The 23,432-nt window shown below is 36.2% G+C and overlaps 2 protein-coding genes across 2 annotated transcripts; one reads left to right on the top strand and one right to left on the bottom strand.

Annotated features, from left to right (window-relative positions):
* The first annotated feature begins 1,788 nt into the window (after positions 1-1,788).
* On the top strand, positions 1,789-3,404 carry LOC121729540 (cytochrome P450 6B5-like). Its single transcript, XM_042118079.1, has one exon. The coding sequence runs from the start codon at positions 1,821-1,823 to the stop codon at positions 3,321-3,323; it is 1,503 nt and encodes a 500-aa protein (XP_041974013.1). The 5' UTR covers positions 1,789-1,820; the 3' UTR covers positions 3,324-3,404.
* A 4,351-nt stretch (positions 3,405-7,755) lies between these two features.
* LOC121729541 (cytochrome P450 6k1-like) lies at positions 7,756-9,442 on the bottom strand. Its single transcript, XM_042118082.1, has one exon. It carries the CDS (start codon positions 9,429-9,431, stop codon positions 7,938-7,940), a length of 1,494 nt encoding a protein of 497 aa, XP_041974016.1. The 5' UTR covers positions 9,432-9,442; the 3' UTR covers positions 7,756-7,937.
* Positions 9,443-23,432: the final 13,990 nt, after the last annotated feature.

Genomic DNA, 23,432 nt, shown 5'->3' with positions numbered 1-23,432 from the left:
TTGCCAAGGATTTCCTAATGATATTGCTAGAATTTTCGTTAAGTCATTTTGCTTAATACTAGATCAGTTAGGTACATTTAAAGTTTTTCTGCACTTGCATAAATTGCCTTGTCATTTTTGTGGAAATAAACGCCTAACAACACAGCATAATGTCAATCCATGCTGTTAGCTGTACATACGAGTATCAAATGCGAAAGTCTGTCTGTTTGTTATCTCTTTACGCCTAAATCGCTGAACCGATATTCTTGGGTATTGAGTCACCGAAAAGGACGTCATACTATACCTTTTATCCCAGAAATACTTATAAGTACTATAAATACGAGAGTGTGTCTGCCAGTCTGTCTGTTAACTTTTCACGCCCAAACCACAAAATCGATTTTCTTGATAATTATTTGGTATGGAGATACTTTCAGTCCCGGGAAAGGACCTAAGATATATTTTGTCCTGGAAAAAATTACGGTTCCAGCGCGATAATAATAATAATAATTTCCTAAATTAATAAGATACAGTTTACTACAAGTTGATATCAAAATATTATGTACAAAAGTCACGATATGTTATAAATATGTTTTCAAAATAGACGAGCAAAAGCCATATTTAATAGGTACTCGTTTCCTCACTATAATTTAGTAATATTTGTTACTTGCATAATTGTGTGTAGGTAATCCGTCGTTACATAAAATGACTAGAGCGTTTACAGACGAACGGCACTTAACTTCGACTAGCTTTCGACTGCCGTTGATGGCTGCCGTCAACTGCCGTCGCCTGCCGTCGACAATGTGCCGTTCGTCTGTAAGAAGGCTTCAAAGTTCAAGCAGACTCATTCTCGGACCTAGGTGATTTAATGTTTACATAATATATATTAACTAGCGACCCGCCCCGGCTTCGCTCGGGTATAAAATATTATATTATAGCCTATGTCTTTCACTGAAGAAATTATATTAGTTAAAATCGCTTCGAAAATTAGCCACCATTTGAAGTTAAAAGTACCTAAATGACAAAATAATGTTATTGTGGGATATCCATAAGAGATATATATATATATACCATCGCGGAGTTTTCTGTAGACCTTTTTATAGTGTACAATACTTAGCACATTATTTTGATAGATCTCGTATGCCTGCATTTGCAATGTAAGCGGAAAAAAAATAATTATTTACGACATCACATTAGAAACTTTAAAGAGGAAGAAACATTAAAGAGGAAGGTTTATTAGAATAATAATATTCATTATATAGTGGAGAAATACTGTTAATTTTGGTTAACAGTATTTCTCCACTATATAATGAATATTATTATTCTAATAAACCTTCCTCTTTAATCACTCTATCTATTAAAGAAAATCGCATCAAAATCCGTTGTGTAGTTTTAAAGATTAAGGGGAACAAAGGGACATGAGAGAAAAAAAAGCGACTTTGTTATTATGTAACTTGATGATAACATTACCACAGTAGGGGTATTTTAACAAGGCACTATCCTTGCACCATTTTTTAATTAAATCTTTCATTATTTCACAGATAATATATTATTTAGTTTTTGTCGAAATGTAATTGTGGCCTGTATATTTTTTTATTACGAGCCACAATGACATTTCGGTCCGTATAAAAAAATATAGGGAGTACCGCTAACCTAGACCACGTCATACACCCATACTTCATGATTAGTATAGTGCCGAGGAAAAATAAACAACACCTACATTTCATACATAGCCTGTAACATACAAACATGATAAGAACCGGTATTTAATTCTCTACGAAATACAAGGCCCAGTATAGTTGATCACTTCACACTCAATACATGTTGACCAAATCTCGCTAGTCATGATCGTGCAAGTGCTTGCTATTTTAATTCTGTTAGGAGTGTTCGTCTACTTAAAAGGTGTATACAACGAACGGTACTGGAAGAAACGAGGTGTGGTTTTTCATAAATCAAACAGACTTTTGGGCATTTCCTGGGACTACCTAACGCAAAATCGTGCGTTTTTCGAGCACTTTGATGACATCTACAAGCAGTACCCGAATGAACCAGCCATCGGTATAGGTTCAGTGTTAAAGCCTGCTATATTTTTAAGAGATGTAAATAACATTCAACACGTTGTCTCCACTGATTTTAATGCGTTCAATCACAGAGGATTCGAAATAAGCGATGACGATAAACTCGCAAATAACATACTTCTGTTGAACGGGAAGAAATGGAAGCTCCTAAGGCAGAGTATGTCGCCTCTGTTCACGTCCAGTAAACTGAAATTAATGTACAATATCATAAACAAAAGCGCAGAAGACATCGTCCCATATATAAAGAGCAGTCCGGAGCTAATGAAGAGAAACACATTCGACACATTGTCAACATTCTGTAGCGCGGCTATTACAGCTGCTGTATTCGGAATCTCGTCAAAGTCAGTTTTTGATTCGCCATTTTTAGAAATGGCACAAAGAGTTTTCAAGCCGACACTTTTATTAAATATCAAGTTTGTCATAAGTTTAACCACACCAATGGTAATGAGATTACTCAATCTGAAATTTTTCAGTGAATATGAACCATTCTTCATTGGAGCTATCAAGCAACTGTTGGTGACAAGAAGAACAGAATCTACCAAACGACATGATTTTGCTGACTTGTGCGTATCGATTCAAGACAGTGGAATGTTGAAGGATGAAGATACTGGATTGGAGATAAAACCTACTGACGAGGTGCTGGCGGCACAGGCTTTCTTTTTCTTTACTGCTGGAGTGGAGCCGACAGCTACCGCGATGTACAATGTTTTGATTCTTTTGGGAAAACATCCGGAAGCGTTGAAGCGATTACAAGACGAAATCGACGATGCCTTCGCAAAAAATAATGGCAGCATGACCTATGACGCACTATCAGGAATGGAATATCTCGATATGGTATTTAACGAGGCCAGCAGAATGTATCCAGCGCTTGGATATATTGTTCGTGAGTGCGTACACGATTCTGTCCTCCCTGCCGGTAACATCAAAATTGAAAAAGGAACGACCGTGTTTATACCAATTTTTGCGGTGCATCATGATGAAAAATTCTATCCAGACCCAGAAGTCTTTAAGCCGGAAAGGTTTTCTCGAGACAACAAAAGTGACTTAGTGGACAAAGCTTTTCTACCATTTGGGAAAGGTAACAGAATATGCATAGGCATGCGATACGCCACACTCCAGGCTAAAGCTGGATTGGTCCAGCTGCTGCGAAACTTCGATATCAAGACAGAACAAATTGGGGACAAAATACAATACAGAAAAGAACAAATCCAAGTGAGAATAGTAAATGTTGACTTTCAATTTGTTGAAAGAAAGATAAAGTCTAATTGATAAAATATATTATTTTGCATAAACTTGGTTGTTATGAAGTGTAATTGAGTTATCAGTTATCACAGTATCTATATTTATCTTTGTCTACTTTGTTGTAAAAATAAATGATATATAATATATTTCCTTATAGAATAGTAGGTATATAATTGCTAGTCCAATGCTTCTGAATCAAATTTATAATAAACTAAAAAAAACATTCAAGTAAGTATTGAATTATCTTAAATTGGTTATCTTTAAATCTGTCTTAATAAAGTTGATGTCGAGACTCTTTTGTGTAGGAAGATTCTTTTTTTTAAATTTTATTCCTGAGTTTTAAAATCTGTGTTGTCGTTTTGTTCATATCTAATGTTATAGGAGCTTTATATTACGAATAAAAAGGGACTCTAAAGCTTTTCCCGAGCTTTAAGGCTTTTCAAAAATTGTAAATAAGTACCAAAAAAAAAATATTTTTATCTAAATAATTATTATGCATCTTTCATTTTAATGTTCATGTTAGTTCCTAAATGAGTTTTCTTTAATTTTCCTCCGCAACCGACTTTCAGTTCCGACGAAAGGTGTATTAATTAAAAATTATGCAGTCGCTTGACATCAAAGCTGGAATCTTGTTAGAAAATGTTAGCACATGGCTAATGGTTTGTTTTTTATTTACTCAACTTTTAATGAGGGGTCCGGGTCAGTTTCATGCCTCGTTACAACTTTTAAAAACTGAAAACAGTAAAGGTTAAGTCTTGCACGAATTAACAATGTTTTCGACGCGAAAGGAGATTTTATTTCTAAAATATTTTTTGTCCGATTTATTCTGTCTTGAAGTGTAAGGTTACTCTTAAGTCTTAGCATCTCAATTTTTTATAGACATTTGATTTGTCGATTTTAATAGTGTTGCAAGATTCTTTACATACAAAGTTAGTCATATTATGCGTAGTTATTTAACTTAATTGTAGACTAGTAACACCTATCATTTAAAAATAAGCAATCACGCAGAATAACAAAAACTTAATTGTTTTACTACAATATTAGGTATTAATATATTAATATAAATATTATAAGACTAGCGGGCCCGACGGATGTCGTCCCGTCATATCTATAAAGTTATTTTTTTAGTTTAAAGTGAATTTAAAGTTCGTCCTTTATAGTAAAGTTATATTTTCTAATTATCCACGTATTTTCTTTAATTTTTACTCACTGTAACTACCTTTCGATCAATATTTTGTAAATATACTATGTTATACTTAATATTAATTTCAATCGAATGATGTATATGTAGATATTTGTAAGGATAACGATACATATCATGTCTATAAAAACACCTTTGCAAAATAATGCAATATTTTAAAACAAATTTGGTTAGCATAAAAGTGAAGATAGACATCATAATAATATAATAATATACTGTCGCAGATTTTTATAACGCAGCGCACGCATGACGCAGCGAAAGCTCGTAATAGGAAAAAATTCCCGATTTTAAAACATTTTTTATTGGTGCTCTGCTCCAAATTAGTCTTAGCGTGATAAAATATAGCCTATAGCTTTTCTCTAAAGAAATAATTTTTCAAATCGGAAGTTTTTGCGCTGCATAAAGACAAAAAATTCTATCCAGACCATGAAGTCTCAAAGGCGACATAGTGGAAAAAGCTTTTCTACCATTTGGGAAAGGTACCAGAATATGCATAGGCGCATGCGATACGCCACACTCCAGGCTAAAGTTGGATTGGTTCAGCTGCTGCGAATTTTTTTCGGTTCGCTTTCGATATCGAGACGCAACAAACTGGAGACAAAATACAATACAGAAAAGAACAAATACAAGTGAAAATTAAAAATATTGAAGTTCAATTTGTCGAAAGAGAGATAAACTCTAATAATTAAAAGAAACGATTATTGTCACTTCGTGTAGACAATATTGCGGGCTTCACCAGCCTGACTAGAACTGTGTTGGGATCAAAAAATAAATTATTCAGAAGATAGGAGGAGTTGAGAGCATAACAATTTCCCATACTTGCCTATGTTTCTTCATATGCACAATATTTATTATAGGCGTCAGTATTGTACATATTCTAGAACAATATCAGCTTATCATTTCTTGGAAGCGTATACATTTCAATACATTCCAGTTGAGCAAATTTTAAAAGTATTGTATGAATTTTCTAGGAATTGTATACGATTTACAGATTTCAAACTTTTACGGTAACATAAAAAATTTGTGGGAGTAAATGAAATACAAAATTCTGTAACTTGTGTTTTGTTTTAAAATTGTTAAACAATGAAATTAATCTGTCGATAACATTTGCCCCCTGGAGCAAATGTTATCTCGAAAAGTGGGTATATTTATACAAAAAATCAAGGCCGTTGCTTTTATGGAAGCCATTACGTAACAAATTATAGTATTCCAAAACTTTCAATCCATACAGATAACATTATTGCTATGTGTACTGGACAGGTGGCGTTCGCATTTTCTTGCATGCGAGTGTACGCATATACAGGGTGTAACAAAAATAAGTGATAATACTTTAGAGTGTGTACGTGTTCCTTGTAGAGAGTTCACTGTGAGAGTAGCAGTGCTGAAAGACGAAAAAAAATTTTCACTTTTGTATGGGCAACGGCCCGAGCGTCACGAGTTTCCCCATACAAAAGTGAAAAAAATTTTTGGTCTTTCAGCGCTGCTACTTTTACAGTGAACTCTCTACAAGGAACACGTACACACCCTAAAGTATTATCACTTATTTTTGTTACACCCTGTATACAGTGTGCAGGTGCTGTAACGCATAATAATAACTCCCACACCGGTTTCGGTGGCGGTGGCCGGTTTCATTGAAACCAGGCCAGTTACGCAGGAGTAATTTTATAGTGCCCAAGTGTGTGCGCAGTACACAAGAGCTCTCTTTATTCCTTTAACTTCCATAACCTACTACCCAGTGGGACGGACGACCGACATGACTGGCGAGAGATCAGACGCAGGACCGACTTTTTACATGCCCATCCGACGCATGGATCATCTTACTTGTCAGACAAACAGCTGATCAGCCTGCAACGTCCTAACCACGCTTAGTATTAGCCTCGTGGTCCTAACCAAACTTGGAAATAACATGTTTCCAACCGAGTCAAGAGCCACGCTCCACGGAGGCGTTAACGCATGCTTATGCGTGCACTCACTCATTTACTCAGATATTTTTCGGGGGATAGTGATAAAAATAATAATAAACTATAATAATTTATGGTATTTACTACTAGCTAAATTTTACTTTTTAATTTTAATTTGGGCGGTGTGGACTCCTCTTAAAGGGTACATAATATTATTATGTAACATTTACGAAGGAAGCCGATCGAATCATGGGAAAGTGTGTCTATTTGTCTAAGAGGTAACCCTCTTCAAGCCCAAACCGCTGAACCGATTTTGCTGAAACAACAACAAACAATTTATCATACATTTTTAACCCATCAATCCCCAAGCGGCTGCCGCATAACAATTGAAAATCTATTATGTCTGCGATTCCCACGATCGAGGTTAATATACAATACACTAAAATATAACACTTTCCTCAAATCTAACACGTAATAGGTCGAAAACTTTCGCACAAAGCAGCGAACTTTAAACGTCCGAAGCGCCTAATACATACGAGGTATAAAAAATTAATTTCGCAAGCTCCGATAATCGCTCCGAACTTTCACAATTAAGCTTTGACGTAGTTCAACAAAGATGTTTATATTTTTTCATTGGCTGCAACAAATTTTAATTAAACTCCCGAGTAAGCTGCTGCCTGTTTACTAAGTTTAAACCTTAAATTTACAGCAATCGCTATTGAGCAAAACTTGTTAGCTAAATATTGTACCGGCTCGTTCGGTGTTCGGTGTTTTGTTGTTAGGAAATCATAAATAGTACATACTAGCGATCCACCCCGGCTTCGCGCGGGTATAAAATATGATATAGCCTATATTACTCACTGAAAATAATGATTAAAATCGATTCAGTAGTTTTGCTTTATACTCATTACTACCCGTGGCCCGCATTAATGGCCGGTACCGCCGCAAAAGCTACGTCCCGCAATTTTTAATTCAAATTCAAATTCAAATATTTTATTTGCCAGAATATGGTACAAAAAGATGTTAATAATTATAAATAATAGCACAAATAATATTAAATCTGTAATATCTTCGAAAATATTCATATTTAAATCATATGCTGTAGAGGGTCATATATATCTATATTAAATCAACAATGTATTTAAAGTATTTAATTGATATAATATTATATACTCAATGCCGTATTGAGTATATATCTTAAAACTACTTAAATCATGTTTTATTTACAATCACATTAACATTGCATGTTTTCAAATATAATATAATCATTAACACAACATTATTTGATTTCAGTGTTAATTTAAAACTTATTTTGAAAATGCTAATTGATCGCTGTTAAGCATTATAGTTCCTAAGTCCTAACCCACAATTTTTTTGTTGTTAAATATTGAATGCAGTCTTGTCCTAAATCATCTAAACAACATAACTATATTCATAACTCAATACGTAACTTTTTTGTAGGTTAGTACACGAATGCTTAACAGCGTCCAATACGAGTAAATATCAAAATCTAGTTAGTTTGTCTTTATCACTTTTCACTTATCGATCGATAAATTCCAGATCTACATTGGTCAGTCTCAAAGCGACTATATCTTTTCTAAAAGATATATTTTTGCCAGGTGCGTTCACTGTATTCACTCGGAAGTTCCTCAGCAAATGGACAATGCCAGCTTTGGCTTGGACCTGGGCGAATCTTTGGCCGATGCAAACTCTGTTGCCCTTACCAAAGGGCATGAAAGTTTTCTCGATGATAGGATTTTTATTTTCTTTTGAAAATCTCTCCGGCCTGAACACTTCAGGTTCCGGATAGTGTCTTTCGTCGCGATGCAAAGCGAACAACGGGATGAAAATCGACGTTCCCTTATCGACTCTAATGTTTCCTACCGGCAAGGTTGTGTCTTTAACGCACCGTCTGCCCAGGAGACCGATGGCGGGATAGATCCTCATGGATTCATTCATAACCATATCGAGATATTCCATCTCTGATATTGTGTCAAAGCTAATGTTGCCCTGAGTCTTCTCAAATGCTTTATCGATCTCTTTCAACAATCGCTCCTGTGCTTCTGGACATTGACCAAGCAAGACCAAAGCGTTGAACATCGTCGTCGCAGTTGGCTCCACGCCGGCATTAAAGAAAAAGAAGGCTTGTGCCGATAGCACCTCGTCAGTAGGTTCAATTTCGAAACCCGTGTCATGGTCTTTCAAAACACCTTTATCTTGTAAAGTTACGCAGAGGTCCCCAAAGTCGTGTCTTTTCACGTTCGTCTTCTTTCGTTCACCGATGATCTGCTTGACTGCACTTATGAAGAAATTCTCGTGCTCAGAAAACAGTTTCAAATTAAACAAATTGGTAACGAAGGAGCTGGTTAAAAGTATAGCCACTTTAATGTTTTGCCATGTCGAAGTGAGCGATGCTTTCCTTGCCATCTTCAAGAAGGGCGAATCGAATACTGATTCTGTAGTGATGCCGAACACAGCTGCTCCGATGGCAGCACTGCAGAATGTTGACAACGTGCTAAAAGCGTTACCCTTCTTCAATTCTGGATTACTTTTAATGTACGGCACGAAGTCTTTTGCGCTCTTGTCCATAATGTAGTACATCGACTTGAGTTTCGCTGATGTGAATAGCGGCGTCATGCTCTGCCTCAGCAGTTTCCATTTGTTCCCAGTGAGGAAAATCAAGCTGTTGGCCAGTATGTCTCTAGCGTTGGGCGCGTTCGATCGGTCCATGAAGGAGTTGAAGTCTGTTGATGTGATATGCTGTATGTTCGTCGGATCTGTCACAATGAGGTTGGGCGCGAACAGCGACCCCGTTCCCACGGCTGGCTCATTTGGGTAACGGTAGTAGACATCTTCTAGATTCTGGTAAAGACTCCTGTTGCTGCTGAAAAAGTCGTAGAATATTCCGAATGCCTTGCTTCTGGGGTAGAAGGCGACACCTCGTTTCTTCCAATAGGCTTCATTGTATTTAGCCTTCAAGTACACTGTCGCTACTAAAAGCGACACTAGAACTATCAAGAGTAGTGTTATCATTTTGTTTGCAAACTGTGTAAGTTGTAGAGGGATCTTAATTATATACTCAATCTGTTATCAATTGTTTTCTTACAATAATAAATAAAATTAAGTCATGCTGACTGTTTTATTGGGCGATAATCATCCACGTGCGTATAGGGTTTTGAGCTATTTTGCAATAAATATAATACTTACAATATTGTAATTCTTACTTCCATACTAATATTATAAATACGAAAGTTTTTTTTTTCTAATGATACCAAAATCAGCCAGATACAATTAGTATAGCCCAAGAGATTTTATGACAAGTTCATACATACTATATGCGAAAAGACTTTTTCCCCAACCTATTAAATATTAATATTATTACTTTTTATACGTCCATGATTATTATATTAAAACTTTTTTCGCCTACCGTTCGGAGCCGGGATGAGCCGCTAGTTAATAAAGACTGATTATAGAGTTGTACGGCATTTTTTTTATCTTTAAAAATAATACTTACTTATAACTATTGTTAACAAAACATTATAGGACATAATATAAGATGAGCAAATAATATACATAATAGTCAGCATGATTTGATAATTGTATTAAGCAACTGATAAGAGATTGCATATTATTATAATACTAGCTTTTACCTAAATTTTCGCTCTCGTGAAATAGTATACCCGCCATACAAACTTTCATCCCTTTTTGGATTCTCTAAGGGTGGAACTTTGCAGATTTTTTTCTAGGTGGATGGCCTATGCCTGCTAATGCCTGCTATGTTTCCAAAATATCTAAGTGAAAATGTTTGATACTAGATGCAAATGCTACGCCAAAATTCGTTTATCACGTGGAACCGTACATTTTTCGGTTACAAAAACTATCCTATGTTCTTTCCTGGGACATCAAGTATCTGCTTACTAAATTTCGTTTAAATCGGTTCATCACGGTTTTAGCATCAAGAGGTGATATACAGACAGACACACTTCATACGTGGTACAGCCATGCTTCCGCACGGATGGGCCGGCTCGACCGGAGAAATACCACGTTCTCACAGAAAACCGGCGTGAAACAGCGCTTGCGCTGTGTTTCGCTCACTCTCACTCACTCGGCGAAACACAGCGCAAGCGCTGTTTCACGCCGGGTTTCTGTGAGAACGTGGTATTTATCCGGCCCATTCGTGCCGAAGCATGGCTCTCCCACGTATGAAGTGTGTCTGTCTGTATATCACCTCTTCACGCTAAAACCTTCACGAAGAAATTAGCACCTCCTCCTTTTCGGATGTCACTGAAAAATGCATTATATCGCCTCGTCACGTTGCAATGTGAACTGTTCCTTAGCACTCTATCAAAATCGATACAGACTTTGGTAAACAAGTTTGGTGATAGACAAAGCGCCGGACATGGCAATCTGTTTTGTTGATAATGAGATATATTTAACCTCTGTAATCATAACATTTATATCAACATTGTTTTAGAAGATAAATTATACAGATTTGTAATGAATATGCGTTATTCATGTCACTAATATTACGAAAGAGAGTTATGTTTGTTCGTAAATCGTAACTACTAGCTACAAGTTAATTTAATAATTTTAGCACTTATTCAATTCTGGTTTAAGAAGTCAGAACCCATTAACGTCCTGGATATTAGTGATATAAATTCAATTCAATTCAATTCGTTTATTTGCTATAAAAGTGGTGAATACAGTAGGTGGTAATGATTATTTTCTTAAGATCTAACACTTTTAGCTATGTTTAAAATAGCATGCATATATATATTTAAATTATAATCATGTACAAAAATATATTTTACACTAAAAATATTCAAATCAATTTTATACATAAGTTATCAATCATCATTAATAATAGTAATAATTAAACATATTATCATAAAGTTATAATATAAGTAATTATAATCGTACAAAATATATTTTACGCTAACAATACCTATTCAAATCAATTTTTACATAGGTACTTAGTAATAATTAAACATGTCATGAGAGTAATGAGAAATCTATATATTTATGTCAAGAAATTAAATAAAGTAAAAATGTCAATTAATTTAAAAACTATTGTCATAAAATAAGATAAGTTAATGTAAAAAATGTAAAAGTATGTCTGTCTATCTGCTCAGCTGTTACCCCTTCACACCAATTTGCTGGGTATGCAGATACTTTGACTCACGGAAAAAGACGTAGGATAAAAATCGGCCAAGTGCGAGTCGGACTCGAGCAAGAAGGGTTCCGTACCGTTATAAATAGGCCGAAATTATGTTATTTTAATATTATTTTATTTTGTTTAATTTTTAATTTAATATTTAGTATTTTATTTATTTTTAACTAGCTCGTGCCACTAATGATAGATGGTTTTAAAATAAGTAGATATCGAAGGGGACGGAATTAGGTTTGGGGACGAAATTTGGCGACTGTACCCCTATAACCAGGGGCTTTATGAAAATTTTAAGTTCCTACCTGTTGCCATTTTTGATTACGAGCAAAAAAAGGTAAAAAAAATCACATTAGCTATATGGGAGCCCCCTTAAATATTAATTTTGTTTTATTTTTAGTATTCGTTGTTTTAGCGGCAACATAATCTGTGAAAATTCAAAAGTCTAGCTATAGCGGTTTTTGAGGAACAGCCTGGAGACAGACAGACGGACGCACAGTCGGACCGACATCGAAGTCTCCCATTTTTACCCTTTGGGTACGGAACCCTAAAATGCACAGTTCCCGTTCAATATTTGCATAATTTCAGCACAACGGAGTTTCGGGCGTCATCTAGGAGCGTATTCACTATTGGTTCTTACAATTCAGAAACTCCTTCACTATTAGTTCTAAAGTTATAGAACCTATTTAATGTTTGTCCTAAAGTTTCAGATTCTATTTACTATTGGTTCTACAATTTAGAAACCTGCTCACTATTGAATCGAAGCCTTCTAAATCTATTTGATATACGTTTTACTGCTACTCTCAGATACGAATAAACTAAACTAAATAAAGACTTTAACCTATGCGAAATACTTTACGTCTGCTTGTAAATATTGTGTTGTATGATGTGCAAAATAAATGTTTCTTATCTTATATCTTTAAACGAGCAATTCTTATTATAGCGAGCGTGATATATCTATACTAATATTATAAATGCGAAAGTATCTCTGTCTGTCTGTCTGTCTGTCTCGCTTTCACGCCAAAACCACCGAACCGATTGTAATGAAATTTTGTATACAGATAGTCTAAAGCCTGAGAAAGGACATAGGCTACTTTTTTACTGGAAAAAAAGGGTTGTAAGGGGGTGAAAATACGAAAATTTGTTCAAATTAAGTTAGTTCCAAAAATTCACACTAGACGGCGCCGTGCGTCTCTTACATCGCGCTAACGCTTGCCCAACATCTTTCTATAAGAGGTGGTTTCATCATACATTTGAGTTACGATTTTTTTTTCGATTGTTATTTCTTTTTTACGTTATTTAATAACTCAGTACTTTATATTATATACAGTGACGTAACCTTAAACCTATCAATGATAAATAGTTTATGGGTAAAGTTGTGTAATGGGGGGGCTAAAAATTTGGCATAAAATATAAAGTTTGATTTTAAAAAATGAAATATTATGTGCACACTGCACAGCTGTTTTGATTTAAGGGGTTTTTATAAAAGCTTTTGACACCAATTTTGTTGCCATCGTGCACTATAAACTAAAAGTCCACGCGGACGAAGTCGCGGGCAAGAGCTAGTATATATATAATTGTATATTGTATAATGTAGTAGAACTTAGAAACATGCCGAAAACGAGCGACGAGACCAAAGAAGACCTCCAAAAAATAGTCATGACAGTGGGAAAGGTTTTAAATGTTGACATTTCGCGCTCAAACATTAGAGACGTATTTAGAACTAACTCCAAAGATAGCTCAAGCCCCATAATCATTGAACTGGATACGGTCAAAACTAAAACCAACGTTATTAAAAGAGTTAAGGATTTCAACAAGAATAAAGATGTAACTGGAAAACTAAACACTGTCCATATGGGGTTACAGCATTCAGCTCAGCCCCTATATATCTCTGAATCACTAACAAAAAAAGCTCAGAAATTGTTTGCACTTGCCAGAGCTTTTCGGAAGGATCACAACTACGAATTTTGCTGGACGTCAAACGGTTTTGTGTACCTGCGGAAAAGGACAGGCGATAAACCTATTAGAGTTAACTCTGAAATTGATCTGGAAAAGTTAAAGAACAAACAAATCTGACTAATTTTAATACTCTCGCATGAAATTTTTATTGTTTTACTTAATACTGGTGTCTTTAATCCTTATTCTAATGATATTACGTTAACTCTTGTCTATCAATTTTATGTTATATTATACATTTTCATGCTATCTAATAATTATTACTACTTAATTAAACTTAGATATAATTCTTATATAAGGGATGTAATTGTTATTAATCAATCTTATGGTATGTCGATTTTATTAAGATACATTTCATTCTTACAAGAAACACTAAACAATACACAATTTTCGAACCAAACTATTTATACTAAAATAATAAACATAAAAACACCTCATAGTACAGAAACTCACATTATAAACAACATTTTACACACTTACACACAGTCAATCTATCATAATATTACACTCTATTACATAAATGACCCACTCAGCCAAACTCTAAATTTTATTTTTTTATCTATCCCTGGGGATACTGGGTCGGGAGATAATATAACAGCGCGTAACACAAACATAATTTACTATTCGATAACATAAACCAAGCTATAAACGACATTGACTCCTCATTCGTCGCCGACTCTACTTACTGTGATCTGGACGATTGCATCCCATCTGGAGCAAATCTACAAAAAAATCTCAAATTAATTTGTCAAAATATCCGAAGCATTAACAAAAATATGCAGGAATTTGAAATCGCTCTTGCCCGAACCCGAATCCAGTGGGATCTGATCGCCCTGACAGAGTGCTGGAAGCGAGGAGTCGAGACTACACCGCAGTTACAGGATTATAATTGCTACACAACCAATTACAACAGACTACAAAATGACGGTGTAGTCGTCTACACAAAAAAAAACCTATCAGTAACGGTGAGTGAGCTTCCTTTAACAGACGCAAACTGCCTGCAAATATCCCTTAAAAACAACACAAAAGTACTGGTAATATATAGATCTCCATCGACAAAAGATATAGCCCCATTTCTTAACTCACTAAACGACTTTTTAACAAAAATAGACCGGACAAACAATATAATAATAGTTGGTGACCTCAATATAAACATATCTGACAACTCCCAAGATCAGAATAAAAGCCAATACTTAACTTTACTTGCAACATTTGGATTGCTCCCAGCTCACCTTCTGCCAACTCGGCTTACCAACTGTCTTGACCATGTAATGCTAAAGACTAAACTTCCGGCTAACGTGCGTGTTGCTCATTCTACCATTACTGACCATGATACCATTATGTTGTTCCTATCGACACAACTAATAAAGACAGAGACTCGTAAAATTACTACAAAACTTAACTACCAACAAATTGCTATTGACATATCTAAAACAGACTTCTCCCCAATCTATGAATTGGAAGACCCTAACACGGCAGCAGACATGATCGTTTCTTTAATTTATTCAAAAATAGAGACCAACACAAAACAGATAAAACATGCAAATCGGAAAAAAATTCTAAAACCTTGGGTCACGCCCGGTCTTCTTCGCTGTTTAAAAAACAAAGATAACATGCACAAGAAATTAAAACAAAACCCCGATAATGAAACTCTTTCCGTCACCTACTCACGTTATAGAAATTTTTGTACCAAAATCCTAAAAAAATTGAAGCAAGAATACTACAGAACCGAGCTACTAGCCTCTAAAAATAATACGAAAACGTTATGGCAATCCATTAACAAAATTACAAACAGAACTAAAAATCGTAGCAGTGCGACGGATATACTAACACTCACCTCCTCACCGGAAAACTCCGTGAACTTAGTCAACGAATTTTTTATCAATACATGAAAAACTCTAGCTGAAAAAATACCCCAGCCACCACAAAGCCCTAATAGTACTACGCCTACTCCCTGTCACTCAATGGTGCTGCTCCCGACTGACGTTAAGGAAGTTACAAGAGTTGCAATGTCCTTGAGAAGTAACTGTGCCGTGGGTTGAGACAATATACCAGCAGGGGTCATAAAAAATAACATAGAAGTTATTGCTCCACCCCTAACTCATGTCTTAAATTTGTGCCTTTCAACAGGCATTTTTCCAAAAGCTTTTAAGAGAGCAATTATTCATCCAATATACAAGGCGGGTAACAGAGACCAAATCACGAATTACAGACCAATTGCTGTCCTACCAACCTTAGCAAAAATATTAGAACGAATCATGAACTCTAGATTAATATCCTTCCTAGAAAACAATAATATTCTTTCCACATCACAGTATGGATTCCGCCAAGGCAAATCAACAGGTGAAGCAGTACACGAACTCACAGACTTCATAGTAAAAAAGCTTGATGTTGGACAAAAAGTCATAGGAATATTTCTAGATCTAGCAAAAGCCTTCGATACGGTCTCGGTTCCTATCCTTCTAAAGAAGATGTTCCACATAGGCATAAGAGGAACCCAGCTCAAACTGTTCGAGGACTTTCTAACTGAGGGTACACAGAGTGTTAAGGTAGATGAGTACCTAAGTTCTGAACGCACTACTACGCATGGCGTCCCTCAGGGAAGCGCAATTGCTCCAACCCTCTTCCTCATCTACATTAATGATCTGTGTACGCTCAACATACGTGATGGAAAAATTTTCACGTTTGCGGATGATACGGCTCTCGTGTTCCACTCAGATTCCTGGACTAGCGTTTTTAATACGGCACAAAGTGGCCTCGACACTGTAGTAGAATGGTTACGCAAAAACATTCTTACCATTAACACCCAAAAAACCAAATACATCCCATTCGCGATACGAACGCCCCCCTCGTTGACATTCCATAGTATCACCGCACACACTTGTAACCCCCATGTTGAGCCATGTACATGTGAACCTCTGGAAAGAACAACCTCAACCAAATACCTGGGAGTTATCTTGGACCCCTCACTCAGCTTCCGTCCACACGTAGAGGCGCTTACGTCTCGAATAAGAAAATTGATACCAATATTTAAAAACTTAAGAAATGTGGCGGACGGAGGACTGAGGAGGGTGGTCTATCTCACTCTTTGCCAACCATTACTCACGTACTGTATATCAACATGGGGCGGCACACACAAAGACACTATGTTGCAATTGGAACGAGCGCAACGGGCAATCCTCAAAGTGTCAAACAGCCTTCCATTCCGTTACCCAACTGAGTCTCTCTATAAGCAAACAAAAGCATTGACGGTACGCCAACTGTATATATCCTATGCAGTCCTCAAACACCATAGCCTCCTTAATTACATCCCACCATCCGGTTGCAAAAGACGTAATAACCTTGATGCAACTGCGCACCGTTTTCACACACGCTTCGCCAATCGTTTCTTTAGTTTTCTGGGGGGATATGTTTACAAAAAAATTAATAAGACAATAAACATTTACTCCTTAACCATGAGAGCATGCAAAAAAAGAGTTAATGAATGGCTGCTAACACTATCTTACATAAACACTGAAACTCTCATTACTGTACCTGACTAATACACACACTCAAACAAACACACACACACACACACACACACACACACACACACACACACACACACACACACGCACACACACACACACACACACACACACACACACACACACATGCACGCACGCACGCACGCACACACACACTATACTGTCACACTATTACCCTATAGGCAACACATTGATAATTGTTTCACTGCTTTGTTGTAAATATGTAGTTGGAATACTTTTACCTTGCTTGGAGATCCTGGTGTCCTGAAATACAGGCTACGCCTAGTTTAGGCACCAGTCTCCCACATAACCAGTGCCAAGTTTGTTGAGTAAGTAATACATAACATTGTATTTTGATCTTAATGTGGTGAGATAATAAACGAATTTTTATTTATTTATTTATTTATTTAATTGGAATCTCGGAATCGGCTCCAACGATTTTCATGAAATTTAGTATATAGGGGGTTTCGGGGGCGATAAATCGATCTAGCTAGGAATCATTTTCAGAAAATGTCTTTTTATTCGTGTTTTATCTATAATCGATAAACTGAAAAATATGACTCTTCCTGACATCTATTGGCGAATAATAATACTATTTTGTTAGCAACTAATTGTTTTAACGACCAGCAGATGGCGTTATTAAGTAACACGAAGTCAATGAGTGTTTGATTTAACGACCAGCAGAGCAAAGCTCGGTCATCCAGGTACTTCTTATTATCTGTCAAATTCTTCATCTAATTACAGTTATGTAATTAATATTCGTCTCTGAGTGCAGAAGTTAAAGTTTCATAACTATTGGTTCTAAAATTTTAGAATCTATTGACAGTCGGAAATTCTTTGCTTCATTATATTATGTGGACTTAGGTCGCCGGTCGCGATATAATGTGTGGAAACAGGAGTAAAATATGGACCAAGGAGCCAGATTAATGGCTCATAAAGAATATAGCACAGGAGCTGGTTAAGAAAATTTAAATGTTGTGTTATTTTGATATTATAGCAAATATCTAAATTATATTATGTCTATTTAAGTTTTTAAAAGACATCAGCTATCTGTCCAGTGACCACCACAAAAGTTGACTACTGAAGCGTCCTTTGGTAATGTTTTTTTTTACCTAAGAATATTTTACGAATCGGTTAAGTAATGTAAGATTAAGTGGGTATCATATTACAGATATTATCTATATCTGTGTCTGTGTCATTCGTATTTATATTAGTACTAGATTTTGTCAATTAAGTACGCTGAAATTAGTTTACCGCGTGAAAACTACACATCTTAGTGTGAAAAAAGTATTGTAATAAATATAACATTTCCCAATTCCCAGAGCTCAAAATTTCGTCATACTTTTAATCCAAATCGGTTCAGCGATCGCAAAGATGTAATCGGTAGACAGCTGAAGTTTCCAAATTAGAATTAAATGGAAATACTCATTAGGCTCGATATAAAAGCGTCCGCACGAACTAGCGGTTTGTCCGCTAGACTGCGATATCACATGCTATGTAGCGATTTATAAACAACTAGATGACGCCCGATCCGTTGCGACAAAATTGTTTATCGCGCTGGAACCGTACATTTTTCCGGGATAAAATGTATCCTATGTCCTTTCCCGGGACTCCAAGTATCTCCATACCAAATTTCAGCAAAATCAATTCAGCGGTTTGAGCGTGATGAAGTAACAGACAGACAGACACACTTTCGCATTTATAATATTAGTATGGAGGTATGGATTCCTCGAGCTCTCGTGTAGCCGCTCGTACGCGCGGACGCATATAAATCGAACCTTAATCGTAACTTGTAGTCGAATAAAAAACCCATTGATCGCTCAAAAGAACCGCAACGCCTGGACTATACCCTCTATCGCACCTTCGCACATTTATAAGGGAGTAACGAAAATTATTACGCAACATTATTTTTTATCCCCCATGATAAAACACATTCTGTGATGGAAATTCCTCCGCCTGTCAACGCCATGGCATGTCATTTGTTTTAATATTAGATTGTCTATGTGTGTGCGATGTAGGTTCACGAAAATTGCTTTTTGAATTAAAATGTTTGGTGATTGAGAATCTTTAGTGCAAAAATTAGATTCAATGATTTCCTTTAATGATATTTTAGGCTTATTATGATCATAATATCTGTAGATCATGTTAAAATCATGAATGACATTCTGGGCATATAATTACTATCATAATGTTATATTGTATGCAATCATAGATAATTAGGTAGTAAAAGAAGTGATAAACAGGAATCATATTGCATTGATGAGTCTTCACTAGCTGCAAGCGCCTAATATTATAACGAAAGTTTAAGGCCGTCCCCCGAGCAAACGACCTTGGCCATACATTTGCCGCGTTGCCGAGATCGCGCCAAAACCCTATTTTTTTACTCATCTTAGTTCAAAATTGTCCTAAAAAAAATTAAAATGGGGAATATGTAGTTTATGATATTGTCGTTCGATTAGCGTGTGTTTCAAATAAAAGTAATTTGTAAAACCTAAGGAGATGCTGAATGTATGCTTGAATTTTAATAAATTGGTTTTACTTTGGAAGCTGATATCATGAGTATAATAAACAAAAACAGAAAATTTAAAACGGGGAAAGGAATGTTGATATACTGAAGATTATTGCTGTATTTTTATTATAACTTTGTAGCTTTCAAATTATGAGTTTATAAGGCTCTAAATACGGTAAATTACGGAATCTCCGTAGGGAAGGCCCTTAAGCTATTGCACTAAGCGTCTCCCAGATAGGACAGCGGTGGCGGTCAGTTGGATGATTTGGCCGCGTGGCCGCGTGTGTCTGTGTCGTTCCTAGAACTCTCAAGTCATCCAACTGACTGCCACCGCCACCGCCACCGCAGACCGCGTCTGTCCTGGAGACGCTTTATGCATAGCGCCGTACTATGGCCGTAGGCGCTGACAAAAATATATTATGTGCGATCAGCTTTAATAAAAAAAACCTCGGGACATACTAGTTTTAAGCAGTTTTTTTTTATCAGGAAAGTAAATAACTGATAAATATTATTTTTACATGTTTTCACTTAGTCACTATGACTTAAATTAAGTTATACAACAAAAACTTTGTCAGTATGACTTTAAAAAATAAAAAAAAGTGGCTGTGACATACGGACAGACAGACATACACATATCTATAAGGTTTCCGTTTTTGCCATTTGGCTACGGAACCCTAAAAAGTAAAACAATGTTTAAAACACTGTTTCACTTTCTGCTTCAAGTTTTTCTCTGTCATATTTTGTCTCTGTCAGTAATTCAGTTTAAAGCAAGTAGCAACAAAAGTTCTGAATATTATAACATTAAATAAATGAATTGTAAAACATATAACTACGGAATTTTTTGTAGTTAATTACCTAAAAATAAAACATAATAATACACAACCTTTTAAAAAGCTTGTTTTACTTAGAGTCCTTTCTATAAAGATTTTAGTTCGACAGTTCTGATAATTTTATTTTCTTATGATCGAGGTCCAAAGAATCTATCTTCTTGACTCGAGATATGCTCCACTGTCGGCACGTCACTTCATTTGTAGATATATGACTCCCAGTAGGGTTATAGAATAAAACAAGATTACTTGTCTCAAGCGCATGCTCGGAATTTGATAGCAGCTCTCAAACTCTTAGGGCCTGTTTCACCACTTCCCGATAAGTGTAAGGCCATCCACAACTTACCTAACAGATTCTCCATTTTTTTTTTTTTTTAATGAAATAAGGGGGCAAACGAGCAAACGGGTCACCTGATGGAAAGCAGCTTCCGTCGCCCATGGACACTCGCAGCATCAGAAGAGCTGCAAGTGCGTTGCCGACCTTTTAAGAGGGAATAGGGTAATAAAATTCCCCGGGTAGGGAAGGGAAGGGAAGGGAATAGTTGAGGGTAGGGAAGGGAATAGGGTAGGGGTTAGGGGATTGGGCCTCCGGTAAACTCACTCACTCGGCGAAACACAGCGCAAGCGCTGTTTCACGCCGGTTTTCTGTGAGAACGTGGTATTTAACCGGTCGAGCCGGCCCATTCGTGCCGAAGCATGGCTCTCCATATTCTATCTGTCAAAAAAGTTGTGGATAGCCTATCCGGCATTTATCAGGAAGTGGTCAAACAGGCCCTTAGGCTCGTATTAATAAACCGCACTTACCAATTAATACCAATCTTGGCTGATTCGCTCTCAACATTTTAAAATGGTCTTCTTTTTAAATTTTTTTATTGGATTTTTTAATTTTCTTTTTATCGCAATAATATGAGGGACAATTGGTTAACATGTAACAAATATTATATTGGCTACATTGGCACACACATGTTTACCTTGCTAAATTCATATTTATTGACCCGCAAACCTCGTATTCCCTCATATAACGCCGGCAACGCACCTGCAACTTTTCTGATGTAACGAGTGTCCATGTGCGAATGAAGTTGCTTTTCATCAGGGGACCTGTTTGTTTGTTTGGCCTCTAATATTAAAACAAAAAAATATTCCATAAATTACTTTGATATCAAACGCGAGGTTCAATCACATCCTCATCCAACATCCAGCATCCTCTCAAGCAACAGTTTGACAGGACAGCATGTTCGTACTCAGTTGATACGCCGTACTTTCAACTATCGTACCTACTTGAGTACGGTTTAATAATAATAATCAATCCCCAAACGGCACCTGGCTGTCGCATAACAATTGAAAATCTATTGTGTCTGCTATTCCCACGATCGAGGTATTAGTTATTACCAGTATCTCAATAATGATTTTGAGTAAGAGTGGTTTTTGAATACGGGTCTTAACTCTTAGCGCATACATCGACGAAATCCAATCTCAGTCGTTAGCAGTGGCTGATAATGACGAAATCCATCTCAGTAGCCGCCTGCTGGGGTATTTGCAGAAGCTGATGATGATGGTGATGACCAGAACCGCCGGACGGAGACAGATGACCGGCGCGCCGGAAGATGTCTCGATACCATTCCAATTCTGATCGCCGATTTAATATAACAGCTTAGCTCGGAACATCTGCGCATGTTATTAATGACTATATCGCTACCAGCTTAAAATTGACAGAAATAACATATCGAGCCAGAGCAGCGTATAAAAAGAAGTCAGTTTTTAAAAGAAAATAGATCTCTACAACTGAAAAGGGGTACTTATGAAGATTTTGGCCGACCAACTTTCGCTAAATGTGTTTTTTCGCGTCCATGAATATTTTTTTCAAAAATGGATAACTCACATCAATACAAACAAAAAATAATCTTAGACAAAACCACGTAAAGAGTCACATTTCGAAGATAATATGAGCTGCAAATGTTTTACCTATTTAAGATATTGCAACTTTGGCAGCTCATATCTTCGAAATGTGACTCTTTACGTGGTTTTGTCACTTATAATACCACAAGAGCTTCAAAATTATCGGGTATTTCCCGATAGGTTCGTTGCAAACAAATGAAGGAGAGAGCTTCGCGCTCGTGATTTTTTAACCTGAAAAACTTGACGACTTTATTTGTTTGCAGGGAACCTTGAGGGAAATGCCAGATAATTTTGAAGCTCGTGTGGTATTCGGGGGATTATTTTTCCGTCCCAAATGTCGGCCAATAGAATTAGAATTTGTTTTTTATATGTAGCAACTACCAGAGAAAATTTTCAAAAAATTATCAGTATAATACCATGTAGGTTGTACCACGTGACGTCGAATGGTGCAATTGGTCGATATTTGGGTCGGAAAAATAATTTAAGATTATTTTTTGTTTGTATTGATGTTAGCTATCCATTTCTGAAAAAAATATTCGTGAACGCGAAAAAACACATTTAGCGGGCAGTAGGTCGGCCAGGCTCCATACAAATATCTTCATACCCCGTTGCATGTGTCTATGAAAGTATTTCCTTAATACGTGATTTTTTTTTACTTTTGTATTTTTAACCCCCGACAAAAAAGAGGGGTGTTATAAGTTTGACGTGCCTGTCTGTCGGTCTGTCTGTCTGTCGCATCGTAGCATCCAAACGGGTGGACCGATTTTGAGCTAGTTATTTAACTACTCCAAAATTACCAATATTGCACTTATAAGGTATCTATTTTCTTCTTTAAAAAAAAAACGTCTTTTTTATACGCCCTTCTGGCTTGAAGTTCGCGATATTGAGTCCGTATACGAAATTTTGCCGAAATTTTGAAGAAAACGACAGAAATAATCTATTTCTTTTTTTTCTTTTTTCTCGAATTGGATGGAATTTTATCTATAGATTATTTCTGTCGTTTTCTTTTTATGAATTACAGCTCCAAGTTGCCGAAATTAACAACAATTCTTTGCCCATTTTCTCTAAAATTTTGCCGAGTTACTTATTTTTTTACTCAACTATTTCATATTAAAGTGGTAAAAAGTAATTCCAACATTGTATAGACGTCTTTCT

Source organism: Aricia agestis, chromosome 8 (assembly GCF_905147365.1).
Source record: "Aricia agestis chromosome 8, ilAriAges1.1, whole genome shotgun sequence".
Classification (NCBI taxonomy): domain Eukaryota; kingdom Metazoa; phylum Arthropoda; class Insecta; order Lepidoptera; family Lycaenidae; genus Aricia; species Aricia agestis.
This window is presented reverse-complemented; position numbering and strand designations above follow the sequence as displayed.